This window comes from Python bivittatus, unplaced genomic scaffold (assembly GCF_059951505.1).
Source record: "Python bivittatus isolate LINGU-HERP-01145 unplaced genomic scaffold, Pbiv_v1 ctg000980_np1212, whole genome shotgun sequence".
Classification (NCBI taxonomy): domain Eukaryota; kingdom Metazoa; phylum Chordata; class Lepidosauria; order Squamata; family Pythonidae; genus Python; species Python bivittatus.
This window is the reverse complement of record NW_028277125.1, coordinates 46,966,974-46,986,707: the sequence shown is the minus strand read 5'-3', so window position 1 is coordinate 46,986,707 and position 19,734 is coordinate 46,966,974. Positions and strand designations below refer to the sequence as shown.

Here is a 19,734-nt window from a genome sequence, read left to right as displayed (position 1 = left end):
GTCCAGACTGAGTCTGTGTAGAGGCACCTTTGGTGTAATTCGGTGTCACCATGCTGGGACTGTCTGTGAGGCAATCCCATAGACAAAACTGTAGGCACAATGGCTGAATAAAGTTCATGGAAACCATGCACAGATATAGATGCATATGTCTTTTTTATAATTTTATTAAAGTTTTTTTTAAAAGAAAAACTAATACAAACTAATAAAAAAAAAATCAAAGAGATACTGTAACTTAAAAGTGCAAGAAAGGAAGTGCAAGAAAAGAAAAATAGAAAAGAAAGAAATAAGATACAAAGAAGTGGATTCTGATCTTCTTTACAGCAGTTATAAGTATAATTATAAATTTACCTCTTTCTCTAATGTTACAATGTATCTCTCTTCTTTCTATAATTTACCCTGTCTAATCATCAAAACCATCAATCATAAATTCATTTTTTTCTGTTTTCTGCAAAAAGTCCATAAGGGGTTCCAGTCAGCAATAAACATTAGATATTGTCTTTTCTCTGATTAAAGAAGTCAGTTTGGCCATATCAGTGAGTTCTATCATCTTTACCACCCATTCTTCCATTGTAGGTATTGCAGAGTCTTTCCATCTTTATGCATACAACAGTCTCGCTGCAGTTATCATATACAAAAAAATTCCATGACTCTTTTCCAACTGTTTGTCCATCAGTCCCAAAATAAAGACCTCTCGTCTCAATTGTATATTAATCTTTAAACTCCTCTGAATTAGTGTATGTATTTGAATCCAAAATTTTCTAGCTTTTTTACATGCCCACCAAACATGATAAAATGTCCCTACTGGTTGTTCACATTTCCAGCATGTATTTGAAGTGGTTTTATACATTCTAGGCAATTTCTCTGGTGACATATACCAATGGTACATCATTTTGTAAAAATTCTCTTTAAGATTATAACATAGTATAAATTTCATTCCTTTCAACCACATATTTTCCCATTGTTCCATCTGTATATTATAACCAAAAAATTTAGTCCACTTTATCATACATTCTTTCACTTGTTCTTCTTCTGTTTCACATTTCAATAGAAGTTTATACATTTTAGCAAATGTGTGTTCATCATTTGTACATAATTCCATTTCAAACTCAGTCTTACAATGTTCAAAACCATAAACTCTTTTGTCTACTTTAAATCTTTCTAATAACTGTAAATAAAACAGGCATGGATGCACGTGGCGTTGCATGTTCCTTTACATGGCTTGCTGGCCAAGTATGAACCAAGCCTAAATAAACTTCCAGAGCAATGCTCAAAATTAATAAGAGTCTTTATTTCACTTATATTTTTTTTATTTCAGGAAAATTGTTTTCTGTAAGGTTGTTGTTTGTTCTGTTTACTTTGTAAGAAGTAATAATTGAGCTTACTTGTATTGAAATACTTTTTTCATAAGGGATTATATAAGGGATCCTATATACATAGGTAGTTAGCATGATATATCTGGTGTTAATATTTGAAATGCTTACCTAATGGAAAGACTGGTGAGCCACCACAAACAAGGCAGGGAAGTTGGAAAGTTAACTAAAAAGATGAAATCCAAAGTTGCCAATATTTGGTGGTAGCTCTGCTTTTCTTAGTGGAGAATTACATTCGAAGGCACAGATAAATAACTGGAACCATATAATATGTCCTTTTTAGATATTTTATCATTGTTCATGGAGAAATGACAAGTAGGATTTATATTCAGTTGTGTGTCTTTTGCTGTTCTTCTGGAGAATTATTAACCCGAAGGTGTTTTATGTTTCACTACCAATTCTGGTGACTGCCTGGACCAGTCCCTGCAGTTTTGGCAAGATTTCGGAAATGGTTTGCCGTTGCCTCCTTCCTAGGGCTGAGAGTGAATGACTAGCCTCAGTTCACCCAGCTGGCTCTGGGTCTAAGGCAGGACTAGAACTCACAGTCTCCTGGTTTCCAGCCTGGTACCTTAACCACTACATCAAACTGACTCTCAATACCTAATGTGCTATAAGAAAACTTGCCTATGCAAGTCATTGCTTCTTTTAGTTTTGCTGATTGCATTGGATTTTTAATACATATGATTTCTCTTTTTCTTTCTAGGATGGGTTACTTGTACTTCACTATGGACTGATTCTTAGTGGAGATTCCACATTTTCAAGAATCTCTTAAATTTTCAGAAAGTGTTTGAAGGAGCAAAACCTCATTTGAGAATCGCACCAAAAAAAAAAAAGCCATTTTATTTAAATGAATTTAAAGAAATGCACCGTGTTTGCTCTGCATAATAATTTAGGAACTGATTTAAAGCAGTGAGAAAAAGAAACACTGTGCCAGTAAGTAAACTCTAAATACTTCAGTGCTCTTATATCATCAGCACCTAGCTCAGGGAAGAACAAGCTTACCAACATAATAGAATTCATTTTAAATATGTGTTTTGCAGCATTCATGACTACTCATGGGTAGTCTTGTACTTGAGACTGCAAATTATCTGAAAGTCTTTAAGTATATTTGCAGTGCTGTTCTCAGGGATGATCTCTTGGACCACAATGTCTTATTGGGAAAAATGTGTATTATTCATGGGGACATTTGAATTACATTTTAGTTGTCAGTTTAGAAATAAAAAGACTTTCAAATTTTTCCCTATAGATAAAATGGGGACTAATTACCCTTTAAAAATTGCAAGCATTTATATCTCATATCTTATGTGAAAAAAAATTAAAATATGTGATCTATCAAAATCTGAAAAAAGGAATGAATCTATGTGACTTATAGATCATCACTGTATGAATAGCAATGTAAATGTAAAACTAGATGAGACAATAAATTGGGCTGCATTGGAACAGGTGTTCCACTGTTGTTTATACCTCCAGTCTCAGTGGGAAAATAAATGGGCCGTGTCTTTTCCAAGTGTTTCAAACAATGCACTGTGTTCCCCAGGTAATAAAAGTGCACTTGAATAATAAAGCAGGAGCTGGCTGAATGGTAGCAATGCAGTAACAGAGCCAGAACAATGGTCTTATTGAAAAATATGAATTTGATTAGCTTACTGCTAAAAATATTAAAACAATATAAAAAATGAAATACATCAGATATGAGAAAAAAGCCATAGAATGACTCAGTCAATTGCACAACAAGGGTATGATAGGATTATTGAAAAGCACAGAGAAATTGTTAACAATTATTTTGACTGGGTTTTGCATGGGATTACAATGCCTCTGACTTTTTTTTTTTTAATTGAAGGCTAATTCTAATTACAGCAACTCAAGCTAAAACTGTTGGGACAAATTTATGAATTACAAATATTAAATCTTTGGTTCCATCATACAACCACAAATTCTTGAAGAGTGAAATATTACAGTTTTTGTTCTATTTTTTTAATTTGATAGAGTAAATAAATTAACTAATGTTACCTCAATTTGTAAAACATTCAACGTAGCAAACAAGTAAATTATTCAAATTGGACTTAACACAGAAGAATAAGCTTTTCTGAGAGAAAAATAAGCATAACTTTTGTAGACTGAGATCCTGCATTGCCATGTGGAAATTTTTCTGGAGTGTCAGCTAGGAATGCTCCACTACATATACTTGAGCATCTAAGTCTTGAACATGCTACCAGACTTTATGTGTACCTTGTTGCATAGACTAACATGACTCCTCCCACTGTAGTGGACACATGAGAAGTTTAGACGGCTTTCTTCTATCATTTTCTACATCTCTAGAATCAGAGACAGTATGTTGCTGAATATTGCAAGGAAGCATTGTTTCCAGAATCTGTATTTGCGCTTTATAGAGAGGCCTCTAGTCCTTCAGGGCTCTTCCTTTCTTTATACTTGGAGCACTTTCAGTAATCAGTCTTAGTCAAAACTTTTTTCACGTTCTATATTAATAGATTATTAGGATGGAATACACAAGAACAATTGTGATTAAGAGCTGTTTGCTTGTGCACAGTTTAGATTATCAAGAGAGGAGTTTTCAGAATTCATATGTATATCACACAGTATCTTGGGAGGCTCCATTATTTCTCTTTTGAAGAGGAATCTGCATTTCAAATTGAACTTTGAATAACCATCCAAATCTTGGGAATGCCGTTTCATTAAAAATAAAGATCCACAGTGGAATCTGAAAATATATGTTTTGTATTCCAATTAATTAATTTGATTGCAAAGCATGTTCATCTAATCTGTAAATCATATTATATTCACTATATGGAGAAACTCATTTGTGGTGGTCTCTTTTGTTTCTTTTCTTTCACCTATGCACTATTCTGCATGAAAAAAAAAATTCTCCCTAAGGCATCATTCCAAATTATGCCTTTTCAAGTAAATAGACAATATTTCATTGTCTTTGTTAAATACGTCTTGGTCATTCAACTTCATTGCTCAATATTTTCTTATTTCAAGTTATGAAGTATAGAGTTTTTGTTCTGTTCACATTCACCTCATTACCAATCATCCCATTTTATTGTCCTATATGTGTACATATTACTATGCATCTACTTTCAGTACCCATTAGTTTCTGAGTACACATATTGTAAGGTAATGGAGGACTGTATTACTGACTTCAGAAACAGAAAAAACAGTGCTATTCACTAAGATGTGCAAAATGTTTTAATTTCAAAATACTTTGAGTGCTATTTTCACAGAATGTCCTATCTTGCATTCAAAATGGGTTGTTTGCAAATTTGCTCAGTGGAAGAATTTTGAAGTGATACATTTTGCACATTTTTTCTCTTTACTATGTAAGAAGAGCAAGTGCGATAACATTATTGCATCCATTTGTCTCCATCCAGGGAATATGATTTCAATTATACTGTGCATTCTTTTCCCCTGTACTAATACAGTATTCTGCCTTTGGCCTCTTTGCTTATGTTGGGTAATTTTTTTTTCCTTGAAAGCAGCTGCCAACATCATCTTTAACCACCACAGAATGATTCATTCCTTTCTCCTTGCCACATCGATTCCCCCACTTTTTTTTTTTTTTAATCAGCTTGGTTAGTGTTATAGTTTTGTAGTTGGTCAGTGGCCCAGAAAGGGAAATGGTTGGAATTTTTGTGCCAAGTGCATAATAAATAAATAATACATGTGAACAAAGAAATCTTGTAGCAAAAACGGCTTCAGCAGAGGTGGAATGTAATTCAGTAAATATATAAATCAAACTGTAATAATTATTTCTATGTTCTGAATATTGTTATAAGACATGTTTATATGTGGTTGATGACATACAGTGGGGCAAAAAAGTATTTAGTCAGCCACCAATTGTGCAAGTTCTCCCACTTAAAAAGATGAGAGAGGCCTGTAATTTTCATCATAGGTATACCTCAACTATGAGACAAAATGGGAAAAAAAATCCAGAAAATCACATTGTCTGATTTTTAAAGAATTTATTTGCAAATCATGGTGGAAAATAAGTACTTGGTCAATATCAAAAGTTCATCTCAATACTTTGTTATATATCCTTTGTTGGCAATGACAGAGGTCAAACGTTTTCTGTAAGTCTTCACAAGGTTTTCACACACTGTTGCTGGTATTTTGGCCCATTCCTCCATGCAGATCTCCTCTAGAGCAGTGATGTTTTGGGACTGTCGCTGGGCAACACGGACTTTCAACTCCCTCCAAAGGTTTTCCATGGGGTTGAGATCTGGAGACTGGCTAGGCCACTCCAGGACCTTGAAATGCTTCTTACGAAGCCACTCCTTCGTTGCCCGGGCGGTGTGTTTGGGATCATTGTCATGCTGAAAGACCCAGCCACGTTTCATCTTCAATGCCCTTGCTGATGGAAGGAGGTGTTCACTCAAAATCTCACGATACATGGCCCCATTCATTCTTTCCTTTACACGGATCAGTCGTCCTGGTCCCTTTGCAGAAAGATAGCCCCAAAGCATGATGTTTCCACCCCCATGCTTCACAGTAGGTATGGTGTTCTTTGGATGCAACTCAGCATTCTCTCTCCTCCAAACACGAGTTGAGTTTAGACCAAAACGTTCTACTTTGGTTTCATCTGACCATATGACATTCTCCCAATCCTCTTCTGGATCATCCAAATGCTCTCTAGCAAACTTCAGACGGGCCCAGACATGTACTGGCTTAAGCAGGGGGACACGTCTGGCACTGCAGGATTTGAGTCCCTGGTGGCGTAGTGTGTTACTGATGGTAGCCTTTGTTACTTTGGTCCCAGCTCTCTGCAGGTCATTCACTAGGTCCCCCCCATGTGGTTCTGGGATTTTTGCTCACCGTTTTTGTGATCATTTTGACCCCACGGGGTGAGATCTTGCATGGAGCCCCAGATCAAGGGAGATTATCAGTGGTCTTGTATGTCTTCCATTTTCTAATTATTGCTCCCACAGTTGATTTCTTCACACCAAGCTGCTTGCCTATTGCAGATTCAGTCTTCCCAGCCTGGTGCAGGTCTACAATTTTGTTTCTGGTGTCCTTCAACAGCTCTTTGGTCTTGGCCATAGTGGAGTTTGGAGTGTGACTGTTTGAGGTTGTGGACAGGTGTCTTTTATACTGATAACAAGGTCAAACAGGTGCCATTACTACAGGTAACAAGTGGAGGACAGAGGAGCCTCTTAAAGAAGTAGTTACACGTCTGTGAGAGCCAGACATCTTGCTTGTTTGTAGGTGACCAAATACTTATTTTCCACCATGATTTGCAAATAAATTCTTTAAAAGCGGGATTCTTTAAATTCTTTAAAAAACCAGCAAATGGGATCCAACCAGCAAAATCATGAAACAAACCAACACCCTGACGAGGAGCTCCTCCCTTCACCCCAACGTACTTCAACGCATATGCAAGACAGAAGCCCTTATGCCCAGACTATACGGACTCCCCAAAATCCACAAAGACTCAATCCCACTCAGACCCATCGTAAGCGCCATTGGCTCCCCGACATATGAATTATCCAAACATCTGGCCAACCTTCTACAGACCCACATTGGACAGACTCCAGCCCACATCAGAGACTCAGGACATTTCATTGACAAAATCAGCACCCTGAAACTCAACCCCACGGACAAACTGGTCAGCTTTGACGTGGTCTCCCTGTTCACCAAGGTACCAGTGAGGGACGCCCTGGCACTCATCAAACAGATCTTCCCAGAAGACATAACAGCCTTATTTCAGCACTACCTAACAACCAGTTACTTCCTATGGGATAATGAGTACTACGAACAGATGGACGGTGTCGCCATGGGAAGCCCCCTGAGCCCAGTTGTAGCAAATTTCTACATGGAACATTTTGAAAAACGGGCTTTAGAAACCGCACCCGCTACCCCAACAGTCTGGTTCCGATTTGTGGATGACACCTTTGCAATTTGGAGTCAGGATGAAGAAGACCTAGAGAAGTTCCTGAACCACCTAAACAGCGTCCACCCCAATATACAATTCACCATGGAAAAAGAAGTGGACGGCCAACTTCCATTTCTAGACACGTTGGTCATACGCAAACCAGACCTCAAATTAGGACACAAAGTCTACAGAAAACCCACCCACACAGACCGGTACCTACACAAAAACTCCAACCACCACCCACGTCAGAAAAAAGGCATTATCAAAACCCTCATGGATCGTGCCAATTGGATCTGCGAAACCCAATTCCTAAACTCTGAACTTAACCACCTTAATTGGGTCCTACAAGCGAATGGCTACTCCAAAAATGAAATAAAAAGAGCCATCAAACCAAGAAAGCAACATGCGACTGAAGAAGAAAAACAGCCACCCACCAACAAAGTATTTCTGCCCTATATCAAAGGGGTCACAGACCACATGGGAAAACTGATGAAAATACACAATTTCCAAACAATCTTCAGACCCACCAGAAAAGTACAAGAACTGCTAAAATCAGCAAAAGACAAAAGGGATCCCCTCACCGCCGCAGGAGTATACCGCATACCATGCAGTTGCGGGCAAGTATACATCGGGACCACAAAACGCAGCATCCATACCAGGATAAAAGAACATGAAAGACACTGCAGACTACAGCAACCAGAAAAATCTGCAGTAGCTGAACATGCTCTCAAGCACACTGGACACAAAATCCTATTTGAAAACACAGAGATACTGGACAACAACAACAGCCACTATACCAGGCTATACCGGGAAGCCATTGAGATTCACAAACACCAGCACAGTTTCAATAAAAAAGAGGAGAGTCTAAAAATCAACAAAACCTGGCTACCAATCCTGAAAAATACAGCCTGCAAAAGGTCAACGAACTCAGCTCAACCACCAGGACATGTGAACAGTTCACACAATGAACTTGCTAATCACCCCCAGCAGCCCCTCGTTAACAATTCAATAGAAGAAAAAGCCCTGACTAATCCCCAGGAAGATACACACAGATGCTGACACCAAAACAAGCAGCCACTCAGTAACTCAACCCCCCCACACACCCCCAATCCCCCTTCCCCCCCAGATCTCTATAAATACCCACAGAAGGGTCACATCACCCTGGGCACAGAGAGAACTGCTCCTGTCTGTGCTCCTGCACTCTGAAGATGCCGGTCACAGGTGCTGGCGAAACGTTAGGAAACAAAACTTCAAGAACACGGCCACACAGCCCGGAAGACCCACACCAGCCATCGTATGCCAGCCGTGAAAGCCTTTGACAATACAAATTCTTTAAAAATCAGACAATGTGATTTTCTGGATTTTTTTTCTCATTTTGTCTCTCATAGTTGAGGTATACCTATGATGAAAATTACAGGCCCCTCTCATCTTTTTAAGTGGGAGAACTTGCACAATTGGTGGCTGACTAAATACTTTTTTGCCCCACTGTATAACTCCCTAGGTCTGCTTTGGGTCAGTGACTTTCCTGAAATACTTGAATGCATTTCTTTGAAACCAAGTAGTATCCATGGATGTTGAGATTTACTGGATACTCATCTATTTTTACACTGTATTCAGAAGAAGTAATTTTAAAAATCTAGACATACTGCTGGCCCTTTCCATGTGAATTTATGCCAACTCTGGAATTAATGGTTTTTAGTGTTCATTTCCATCCAGAGTATACTGCTGTCTCCAGTTTGAGAATGCCATAGAATGTTCATTCTTTATGACAGATTATTTAAATTACTGACATTTACAGGAAAACATTCCTCTTTTTTCTCCTAGATGAATGATTTAGTGGTAATACTAATATGTGGAAAGGAAATCAAGATTCCCTTCCAGACCAAAATTAGAGGCATGAAATAACTCTAGCTGTCCTGGAGTAGTAGAGAAAATCTCTTGTCCTCTTTAAGCAAAAAACTGTGCATGCAGATTTGGGACCTGAATGCAAGTAGTTGGCCCAAGATAGGCCTGTTGTCATCTGTCAGGAGGATTAAGGGCTGTTGTGTTACTATCCCAGGTAAATGTATTTCATTTGTCCAAATATCCTTTTGTGTAGATCCAAAGCTGCGCAAGGGTGATTAAATGGCTGAACTCATTTTTCAAAGGGTGAACATGCTATTATCATACATAGCAATTTCAGATGTAGGTTTGAAAGACGCCATAGTCTAGCCATGGAAACACTCCAAACTGCAAAGCCCAGAAGGGCTTATACAATTTTGAGGATATTTCCAAATATTAATGCAAATATCAAGTGCTGGAATACAAAGCAGGGAAACCACAGGTTCTTCAAGAACTATCCCCTTCTAAGCATTACAGTATAGAGGCACAGCTGTGTTTTAAGTTCAAGGTTTCACATGGGTCTTATGTAATGATTAGAGGGTTTCATGAAGGTAGAACAGGAGGAGAGGTGAGTATAGCCACAATAGAAATTGGGTTTGTCAAAAATGGAAGCTTTTTTTTTTTAATCCCATCCTTTTTTTTTTAAGTATCAGACCTGTAAGATCTTGCTCAGGAAAAAGCTTCTGTGGCCTGAGTGAAGATGTGTGGGTCCTATGCCATAGGGCATGGACTCCTTAATGCAAGAAAGGTGCAGCTGGAAATGAGATTCAAGAGAAAGAAAGAATATATTTGGAATAAAAGTAGGAAGAATAAAGCCTAGTACAGCAATAATCTCATTGCCTTGATCCAAATCCAAGAGAAAAAATATATTTGGAATAAAAGTAGAAAGAGTAATCCAAATCTGAACAACTATAAAATTTCAGCTAATGACAACTATTACTGTATCTCTGCATTCTTTGTATGGAGTCAGTATAATTTCCATCCAGGAGTTACTTGCCTCACTGAAATGCTTATAGTTCCACATTTGATTAATTATTAAATGGTGTTTCAGTGGGTTTTCCTTGTTTCAAAATACTTTGTTTTACAAAATATGTTTACTATGTATTTATAACACAGCTAAAGTGATGCCAATTATTTAGTCTTTTCAACACCACATACCTAGGTACTTGACCACACATATTCACACTGTTTTGATATAGAAATGCATTTATATAGCAGGGATTTAGAAGGCTGGAGTAAATGCTATCATTGTACCTTTGGATCACTCTCCATGAGTAGAAGGTGGAATGGATAGCCTTTATTCATGAAGGATGTAGACTTTCCACTATAGATGGTTGCCTCCTCCATGTGGGAAAAGGGGCCTCAATATTTGTTTTCCTTTTCTCATGGATGTGAATAGAGAGCTGTCTCTTTCACACCTAGAAATGATTGTTTATGGGCCATTAAGTCAGTATCAACTGTTAGCATCCACATAGTTTTTCTCCAGGATGAAGAGAGGCTTATAAGGAACATTAATAAGTTTTACCAGTAAAACTGGTTTCATTTTTTTTTTTTTTTGGTATGGCCAAAGGAAATGCCACTAATAATAATAAATATCAAAGCCAATTTATGTTAATATTTCCCCTTCCATTATAATAAATAATATTTACTGATGAATGCTGCATGTCAGGTTGATACGTATCTTAAACAATTTTTATAACACGGTAATGTTAAATGTACTATCTTTTGGCCAATAAATATGTTACAATTTAACCAATAATAGGGAGCATGTCCTGAATAAATGTGTGTAACTTTCAAAAGCAGCTATTATATAGTAGTGGTTTTTCCATGATGCACTCCTTCAGAAATGGGATCTCTGTGAATAGTTCATTATGTGTAGGTTTCCTACACAATTTGTACCCCTTTGGAGGGAGGGGACAGATTCCCTGAGAGAGATCCATGTCATCAGCTCTGCTCACATGTCATATCATTCAGACATAGGCTGGCTTGGCTTGGAGGCTATCACAGTGCTGAAGCACTATATAATGACGACATATTTTCATATGCCATTGTCACAGTTGTAACAAATGCAGAGATGTTGATAACCATTTTAAGACATACCAAATTTCACATTGATTTTTTTCACCCTAATTATTCCATAGGACTGAGAAGTTCCCAGTGTACTATGACAAGAGTTATCTGGAATCCCTTCATATCTGTGCTTTCTGTATTCTTAATAGACAACCATTTTGGAAAGTATTCTTCCCAAGACCAAAATAATGATGGCCCTACATTCCCTCCCCCTTTTGTGGCATTCATCTTCCAGTTGTAAGATTAAATGCATATATATATTCATGTTAATTTTAACTGTTTATCTGGAAAAGTTGAATGTAGAAATCTTGATACCTTACACACAGTTGTTATGAAAGCATTATTTTATGGTTTTGTTCTCTCACTTTTTAGTCAATGGTTCGTTCTGCACAAATAAACTTAGATATTTATTTGGCTTCAATGTATCAATTGTATTGATAATTCTTAACACCAATAGTTTAGATTCACAATAACACAAATGACAAACAGGATGCATAAAGTGGTACATTTTTTTTATTAATTTGTGTCTTACAGAGGAGAAACGTATGTGAGCAGTTTCCCTTAGTTCAAGGAACTCAGATAGGACTTGGGTTTGTATTAGACCTTGTGGCAGGACGAATCAGTGCAAACACATCAAATAATACAGTCTTCAGTATCTGCAGAAAGCAATTTTGCTGCTGGCAATATTAAGGCATTCAAAGAAAATCTACAATAGTGTGTTCTATATAAAACTTGGCACATGTTCAGATGGAGATATATAGTGAAGTTAAATTCAGATGGGAATTGGAAATCTGATTTATCAGAACTCCCAAATTTGTTTAGGAAATTTTATGTTGGTCTTTCCCAACCAAAATTAGTATTTTGTGTCATTTGCTGCAGAAACATGGGCTGAATCTGCTAGTTTGTTGGAAAGATGAGAATTTCATTTATCAGATTTCAGCACCATTTGTTTATAAAAAGAATCAGAAGTATTTTTTGTGTGTGTTGTGCATCTATATAATTTTCAGTTCTGGCTGGCAAGGCCAAACAAATATGTTTGTCTTAATTGTCAGAGAAGAATTAGAAGAATCACTAAAATTCACTAGTGCATTTTATTCATGCAGTAGTAGATATGTGTAAGAAAATACATTTAGGAAAAGTCCCTTCACAGGTATGTTGTTTAACAAACCATATCTCAATACATTACACAGAAGCCATATTGCTTTCCATAATACAGAAATAAGCAGCTGGCATAAATCTACATTCCTTTTCTAATGATGAACCAACACATATACCCCATTTTAAGTCATAGATTGTGCCTAATAGAAGCAGCAGCAATCTCTACTTCTGAATCAGCAATAGTACTGTGCTTCTAGACAATACAGGAGTGTATCCTTTTAGCTTTGTTTTATATAAGGCTAACCTCTAAAACATGCTTCTTTTCATTTTTTAATAGCTGGCACTATTGATTCTAAGCAATAACAAATTTTAAAATTGCTGGCTAGTAATATGGCACAAGGTAAAATGGACAGAGCAGTGACTTGCTAGACAATCACAGAGATGGTCAAGCGTGCATCCAACTAACAGTTAACCAGGATCCTAAGACTCCTAATTATTTGACTACAGCATGTAGATTTTTTTCAGGCTGGGCATGTTGCAAATAGTCATGAGTAACCCTAGATATCAAAAGACTATTATGTGCTTCTTGACAATGTGCTAATTATAGAATTTCCTTATGCAGTGATGCAGCAAGTTCATCTTCCTAAACCTTGTAAGTTAGTATTTTCTACCTAACATTCCTAGATATTTTGTATTTCTTTGTAATGTGCACAGACCACAAAGCAAAACAAATAAAAATATTTATCTTTTCTACCTCTGTGGTCCAGAAGGACTGAAAATGGAATAAAGTCCATTATCGGGACATTAAGTAATTGAATTATCTGTCAGTTACTTTATTTTAAGAGGCAGACAATAAAGATTTCACTAATGTGATTCAATTGCTAGATTTTGCACAGTTTGCTTTTGAAAGTTGTGCTCACCTTTTAGTGAAGACTGGATGGCAAATCCAGAAATAAATCAGAAACATGATTTAATAAGAATGTGCGTTTGTGCATGCTTATTCTCTCTTTAATTTAGCAATTGGGAGACCTGACTGCCTTAAAACCATGCAATTGTTTTAAGGCAGTCAGGTTTCTCAATTGCTACTCCTACTGAAGTAGTCTACTGATGTGAAACATTTGAAAGTTAAGTTGAGCTGGTAAGCACCTTAATTCAGGTATAGGCAATTTAAAGACTTAAGCTATATTATTCCCCCTTGGTATCTGTATTAAGATCAGGGATTACATTTTTTGGTTGACAGTGTTTCCTTCTTCCAAGTTTGTTCGTTCAGTTTTTTTAGTGGAAGTTATGGTTTCCTCAATCATTTCAGCAAAGGTTTCTCCTACCTGGCTCGATGAGATTTTTGAGGCCAATTTAGCCTCCTCTTTCTCATCTTTCTTAAAAGAGAAAGGGGGTGACATTTTGGAGCTACTGGCTACAGATGAACTAAAGAGCCTAGGTTGGAAGGAGTAAGTGGGGTTGGAAAGGGGATTCAGAGATGAGATGCTGATGCTTGAAGTACTAAAACGTGTCTCTTCACCCTCCAACAGCTTCCTGCAAATGCCACAAAAAAGATGTTATTAATAATGGAAATTGAGGATTTTCAACCTTACATAAAGCACATTTACACACGTAGACAAGATAAGCCATGTTTTCTGTGATAAGAAGAAATTACTCTTAATAAAATGATCAAAAGCTAAAAAAGAAAAGAAAGGCATAGAGAATCATCACTTAATGCTGCAGTTCTTTAGTACATAATCTGAATAAAGTAGGAAAAGAGATGTAACCTCAGGTAACTCTGCTAGGCCTTTGTGACCTTTGATGGACATACCTGTGTGGAAAATACCATATATACCACAACAGTCTGAAATTATTACCATCCCCTGATATTCACAACCACCAATATAAAATACTTCCAAAGTAATAGCTGTGTTTGTCAGTTGCAAGGTAAATACATAGCACCTTAAAGGCTAAGAAGTTTATTCATCCTGATTGTGAATGCAAAAATATGGCAAAGTATCCAAGTAAATAGGACCAAGCTATCTTCCACCAAACTACTAGGGCAACATAAATTTGATCACAAATTTTGATTGTTTTTTAAATAGCATTACAGTGCTTGGCATTACAGTTTTCATAGTTGGCATTATAGTTTTAAGTAGATATTGAGATCATGGTTACCTGTATGCTGCTATCTCTATATCCAGGGCCATTTTGACATTCAGTAAATCTTGGTATTCTCTCAGATGCCGAGCCATTTCACTCTTTGTCTCTCTCAGATCAGTTTCTAACTGGCTAATAGTGTCCTGTAAATTCAGACAGTTCAACATTAACATTTTAAGGCCAAAGACTCTGCTGAATAGTTTAATTCCTTTCTATCAGAAGCCAGAAAAATGTTTTGCTCATTTGTTGTAGCACTGCTACACTGGAAGACAAACTAAATTACAATATAATTAACAACTAGGATAGAAATGCCACTTTATTATTTTTTTTAGGCATGAGGCAGCCTGAGTTTCCCAAGTTTTAGAATGCAACTCCCACAGTCTCTCATTACTAGCTAGCTATGTTGGTTGAGGCTGATGGGAACATTCTCTGCAATTGCTTTATTGTTAGAGTAAGGTTGAATAAAAATAGCTCAACATGCAGTGGCCATGTATTTGTCTGTTTCATTCTGGTAATAACATTTTTTTAAAGACTAGATAGAGAATAATAAAACTTGTTTAATTTAATATGTTTCTAGAGAAAACACTGATATAAAACCTATGAAATAACAAGAGTTTTAATTTAATCTACCAATATTGATTTCCAATGTGATTATTATTTTATTTCATGCAATTCCAATTTTTATTTAATGTTTGTGAATTTATCTTTTATTGAGAAAAAATAAGCAGGTGTGCACACAAATTTTATGTAAGTTAGGCAAAGGAGAAAGCATCTATTCTGCAAGCTCTGAACTGGTGGGAAATTGAGACTATGGATGTGTATTAACATTTGATTGATAAGTACAATCTCACACATGTATAGAATGGATTCCTAAAATGCAACATGAATAGGCAAAAGATTATTGGCAGTTTTCAAGATGATCTCTGCACATGTGCTTATATATCCAGTATAGTTCTCCGTAAATTAAGTTTGCATTCAAGCATGAAACCAAGAAAAGAAAACAATGGAACTGTATGGCAGTCAGCGATACTGTACATGAATGTACATATGTAAAAATGTCATGCAGCATGTTCTAGTTCACTATAAAGTATATAAATTTGCATTGTATATATCCCATATAAAAATAGGACATTGTATCTTTATAGTTACCACTTGGTCTTAAGAGGTCTTTTCACAGAACTTTAAGACAATTATACTCACATTGACCACCACTTTGAAATTTCTCTGGATAGGCTCACCTTAAAACACTGAATGACACTGGAGCATCTATCTATCTATCTATCTATCTATCTATCTATCTATCTATCTATCTATCTATCTATCTCAGGTTAGGAAGTTACAATACAGACAGAATACGATGAAACAAACCGACTCCAGGTTGGCAAAAGAGTGTGACAAGGCTGTATATTCTCCCTTACTTACTCAATGTACAGTAAATGCTTAATATGCATTAAGAGAAAGTGGATTAGATGAAGATGAGAGTGGTTTTAAAATTGGAGGAAGAAATACCAATAACCTGTGCTATGCTGATCACACTACTCTGATAGCTGAAAATGCAAGCAATCTGCAAGGTCTAGTATAAAAGTCAAGGAGCACTGTGAAAAAAAAAATGGGACTAAACTAAATATAAAAAGATCAAACTAATGACAGCAGGTACAATGACCAGTCTTAGAACTGAGAATGAAGCTATCAAAGTGGTGCATAGTTTCTGCTGTTTTGGATCAACCATGAACAGTAAAGAAAAAGTCAAGAAATACACTAGGCTACACTTGGTAGTATGGACAAATTTATAAACTATAATGTCACTTTTTTCCCCTAAACTACATAGCAGGAAATATTTTAACCTTTAACCTTTGTTATTAAAAGCAGGTTGCTCCATCTGCTTGATAATTTTGGTTTCCCCTTTTTTCACTTTCTTTATAGCTATATCCTTTTGGGGTATGGTGAACTAAACAATGTACACCATATTCTAAGTATAATCACAATGCAAAATAGTATAAAAGCACTACAATATTGCAGATTTATTACTGTTCCCTAATTATTAAGTTAGGATTTTCCTTTTTCATAGCAGATTTACATTGTTGTTCTCATTGAGCTAACTACCTCAAATCCATTTGTTCAGCTCTGTCAATCTATATGTGAAATTACAATCTTTTATATGTGAATTGCATTTGACAATTTTATGCCCATGCCCCCATTTTGAACCTTCTGGAATGCTTTCTTTAGATTTTTTAAACTTTTATATAATAATTTGGCAATATCAATAAACCTGACCACTTTTCAGAAAGGCACTACCTCTGCATTCAGATTTTTTATGAACATTTGAAAATGCACTGGTCTCATTACAGATCTTTGTAAAGGAGTACTGTTTTTCTTCCTTTGCAAGAAGTTATTTTTTATTCCTATTCCACATTCTCCATTTCTCAAACAGTTAAGCTGACAAGTTGACCTCTATTGTTTAATTATTGCTACACTGTCTTCATCAAGAGTAATATTTATTTATATAATAAATCATAACCTACAATGAATAAATGCTTTATGATGTCCAGAAGGAAACAATATAATGACAGTTCAAATTATCCAGAAGAACTTGCCTCCTCTCTTAACATACTTTTAAAATGTGGGTGGATATGCATCTTCTTAATTTTCTATGCAATTGTCTATCAGTTCTTTATTAGCATAACTCGTAAGTGCTGTGTGTAAACAATGCTAATTCAAAAATCACTGTCAACTGTAGTGTCTATATTTCAAAAAACTTCAAGAAAAGCTCACATTTTCTGATGTGAAAATTAATTGGATTCAGAATGCTGAAATGTATCTGAAAAGCTTCATCACTGTCACCTTTGTATGGAAAATAAGGCAATTTCTCATGTGGAACTCTATTCCATGTAAAGTGATGATTTTATTCAACATGTTTCTGCAGCTTTGGAAGCATATCAAATGCTGATCAGAAATGGACTTTACCATTATGGTACCTCAAGTTTGGGATATTCTTTCAGAGAGGTCCAGCTAATGCAAACATTTTTTTGCCCCAGATGAACACTTTTGAATGAAATGCACATTTTATTTAGATTGTGTCTTTTATTATCCCTATTTTACCCCTACTTTTCTGACTTTACTGTTTACCATTTTTATAATTTTATTAGTTTCATAATAGCTTGTTCTGTACCATATTTAATTTATATAAATATAGTAAAATCTATGCAGAGTTATCAATTGTAAAGAATTAGCCTGGAACTAATCAAGTAATGGTATCTATTTCTCCATGGAAAATTGACTTTTGAGGTAGGTGTGTGCAGTCAGAGAGGTAATGAAAAGAAATATCCTGGAAAATGAATAGCTGATTCGCAGAAACTTTAAACAGGATCACTTAAAAGTAAAACGTTTCACTGCAGGTCCTGCTAGTAAGCAAGCACAACTCCAGAGGTAAAACAATTATCGTATATATTCAGCACCATGGAGAATTACATAGACGTTAAGAGCCGTCGTGGTGCCTAAGAAAGCATTAAAGTGTTCAGAGGAATGAGATACCCACAGTAGACAGAGATCCTGGTGTGATCGTTTACAACAACCATTAAGCCAGCTAGAACGGCCAGTGATTAGCCATCTAAGGGAAGGTATAATGAAAAACATCTGACAGGCGTTAGGAAAGGCAACGGCATACGAGATTCTCGCGTGGAATTTTCCGACCGCACTTAACAGAGGAGCTGTTTTGCTGCACCTCTTTCAATCTATTGGTTTTTTATCTGCTGACAAAAATGCAGTGGTTGTACAAGGGGAGTGGGAGCCTTGAAAAATGTAGCTGGCCCAGATCCGCGTTAGGGGCAGCAAGATGTCACTGTGCGACACGTTGGGAAGCAAGAAAAAGTAGCGCTCGCGCGGGCGGCACTCCGGTCCTCACCTGCAAGCCGAGCGCCTCGACGTTATGCCGCTCCTCCATCTCTTGCAGCTGCCGCTCCAGAGATTCGTTGGCTCCGCGCAGGCTCTCTACCTCTAGAGTGCGGGCTTGCAGCTGGCGGCGGTACTCGCCGATCTCCTCGCGGCTGGCTCGGATGGCCTCGTTGTTGCGCGCCGCCTGCTCGCTGAGGTTGGCGAACTTGGCGCGGTACCACTCCTCGGCCGCCTGCAGGTTCTTGGCGGCCAGCGCCTCGTACTGCGAGCGCAGCTCCTTCAGCGCCGCGGTCAGGTCGGCCTTGGTGGCGTCCGGCTCAATGGCAGCCAGCGGGGCTGGCTGCAGGGAGGCGCTCAGCTCGGCCAGCTCCTCAGCGTGGACCTTACGCAGGAAGGCCAGCTCGTCGAGCAGCGCCTCCACCTTCTTCTCCAGAGCCATGCGCGCCAAGGTGGTGCCATCAACCTCCCGCTGCTGCGCGCGCAACGCCTGCTCTGCCTCTGCCTTGGCTCGCGCCTCCTCCTCACAGTGCGCCCGCAAGCGCTGCATTTCCTCGGCCAGCCGCTCCCTTTCGAGCGCCCCCTGCGCCCGGGCGGCCTCCGTCTCGTCCAGCTGGGCCCTCAGCTCGCGGAGCTCGTTCTGGAAGAGCTCGGCCAGGCCGCTGGGCTCGGCGTGACGCTGCCGCAGCGCGCCCAACTCAGCCTCCAGAAGGCGGTTGTGCTGCTCCAGCTGCCTCACCTTCTCGATGTAGCCGGCGAACCGGTCGTTGAGTCCCTGCAGCTGCTCCTTCTCATTGGTGCGGGTCAGCCGAAATTCGTCGTTCAGCGCCGTTGCCTGGCTGAGATCCAAGGTGTCTGCCTGCGCCAGCCGGTACGACACGGCACGGTTGCTACTGCGAGATACCGATTGAGACCGGTAACTGCTGGCTGTGGCCGAGCTGCCCAGACGGGAGGAGTAGCGGGGAGGCTCCCCGAATATCTTCCTGTAGGAAGAGGCCAAATAGTGGGAATCCGAAGAGAAATTCATCCTGGAGGTTGTGGAGGACTCCCCGCGACGCCCCTGTCTTATATAGAGAGGCGGATCGCCGGTTCCGCTGCAGAAAGGCGGGGGACGTGCGCTTCTAGGGCGCGGCCAAGAGAAGGAGATTGGGATGGGAGGAACGGGCGGGGGCGATACTGAGGTGGCGCCAGGATGTTGGCCGTCAATGACAATCTCGATCCTAAACACGTTTTTCTTTGAATGCACTCTGGGGATGCCAGGGGAAGGTTGTATTAACTCCCTTGGCAGCTTTGGAATGGAGAAAGTGATTTGAAGTGCGAGAGGGAGCAGACGGGGGAATCCTTAAGAATGCAGACCGGTAGTCATCGAGGGACTGCTGGTCTAGGGAGTCAGACATGGGT

At 38.4% G+C, this 19,734-nt stretch overlaps 2 protein-coding genes across 6 annotated transcripts in view; one reads left to right on the top strand and one right to left on the bottom strand.

The window, feature by feature from the left end:
• Nucleotides 1-11,858, top strand: part of PCGF6 (polycomb group ring finger 6) — a 32,356-nt gene extending 20,498 nt beyond the window's left edge. The window contains exons 10-12 of one of the 5 annotated variants that reach the window (XR_015794287.1): nt 2,074-2,303; nt 9,082-9,316; nt 11,280-11,858. Coding sequence is in view for 1 of the 5 variants with exons in the window: in XM_007423247.4 (XP_007423309.1) it covers nt 2,074-2,142 (69 nt within the window). In the remaining 4 variants the exon portion in view is untranslated. Of the gene's footprint in view, nt 1-2,073; nt 3,223-9,081; nt 9,372-11,279 lie in introns of those variants that run through there. The other 4 variants (XR_015794288.1, XR_015794286.1, XR_001560332.3 and 1 more) reach the window with 4 other exon arrangements.
• Nucleotides 11,859-13,109: 1,251 nt separating this feature from the next.
• INA (internexin neuronal intermediate filament protein alpha) lies at nt 13,110-19,449 on the bottom strand. The gene is made up of 3 exons (XM_007443113.3): nt 18,347-19,449; nt 14,464-14,588; nt 13,110-13,839 (listed from the first exon to the last, which is right to left on the bottom strand). The coding sequence occupies exons 1-3, from the start codon at nt 19,358-19,360 to the stop codon at nt 13,527-13,529; spliced, it is 1,452 nt and encodes a 483-aa protein (XP_007443175.1). The 5' UTR covers nt 19,361-19,449; the 3' UTR covers nt 13,110-13,526.
• Between the last annotated feature and the right edge of the window lie 285 nt (nt 19,450-19,734).

What these genes read in the sequence shown, in the direction of transcription:
- INA (XM_007443113.3), bottom strand. Translation starts at nt 19,360, where the DNA reads ATGAATTTCTCTTCGGATTCCCACTATTTGGCCTCTTCCTACAGGAAG. An exon ending in TCGAGGCGCTCGGCTTGCAG is followed by an intron (nt 14,589 to 18,346) that starts GTGAGGACCGGA and finishes CTGAATTTACAG; the next exon opens with GACACTATTAGCCAGTTAGA. An exon ending in ATAGAGATAGCAGCATACAG is followed by an intron (nt 13,840 to 14,463) that starts GTAACCATGATC and finishes TGGCATTTGCAG; the next exon opens with GAAGCTGTTGGAGGGTGAAG.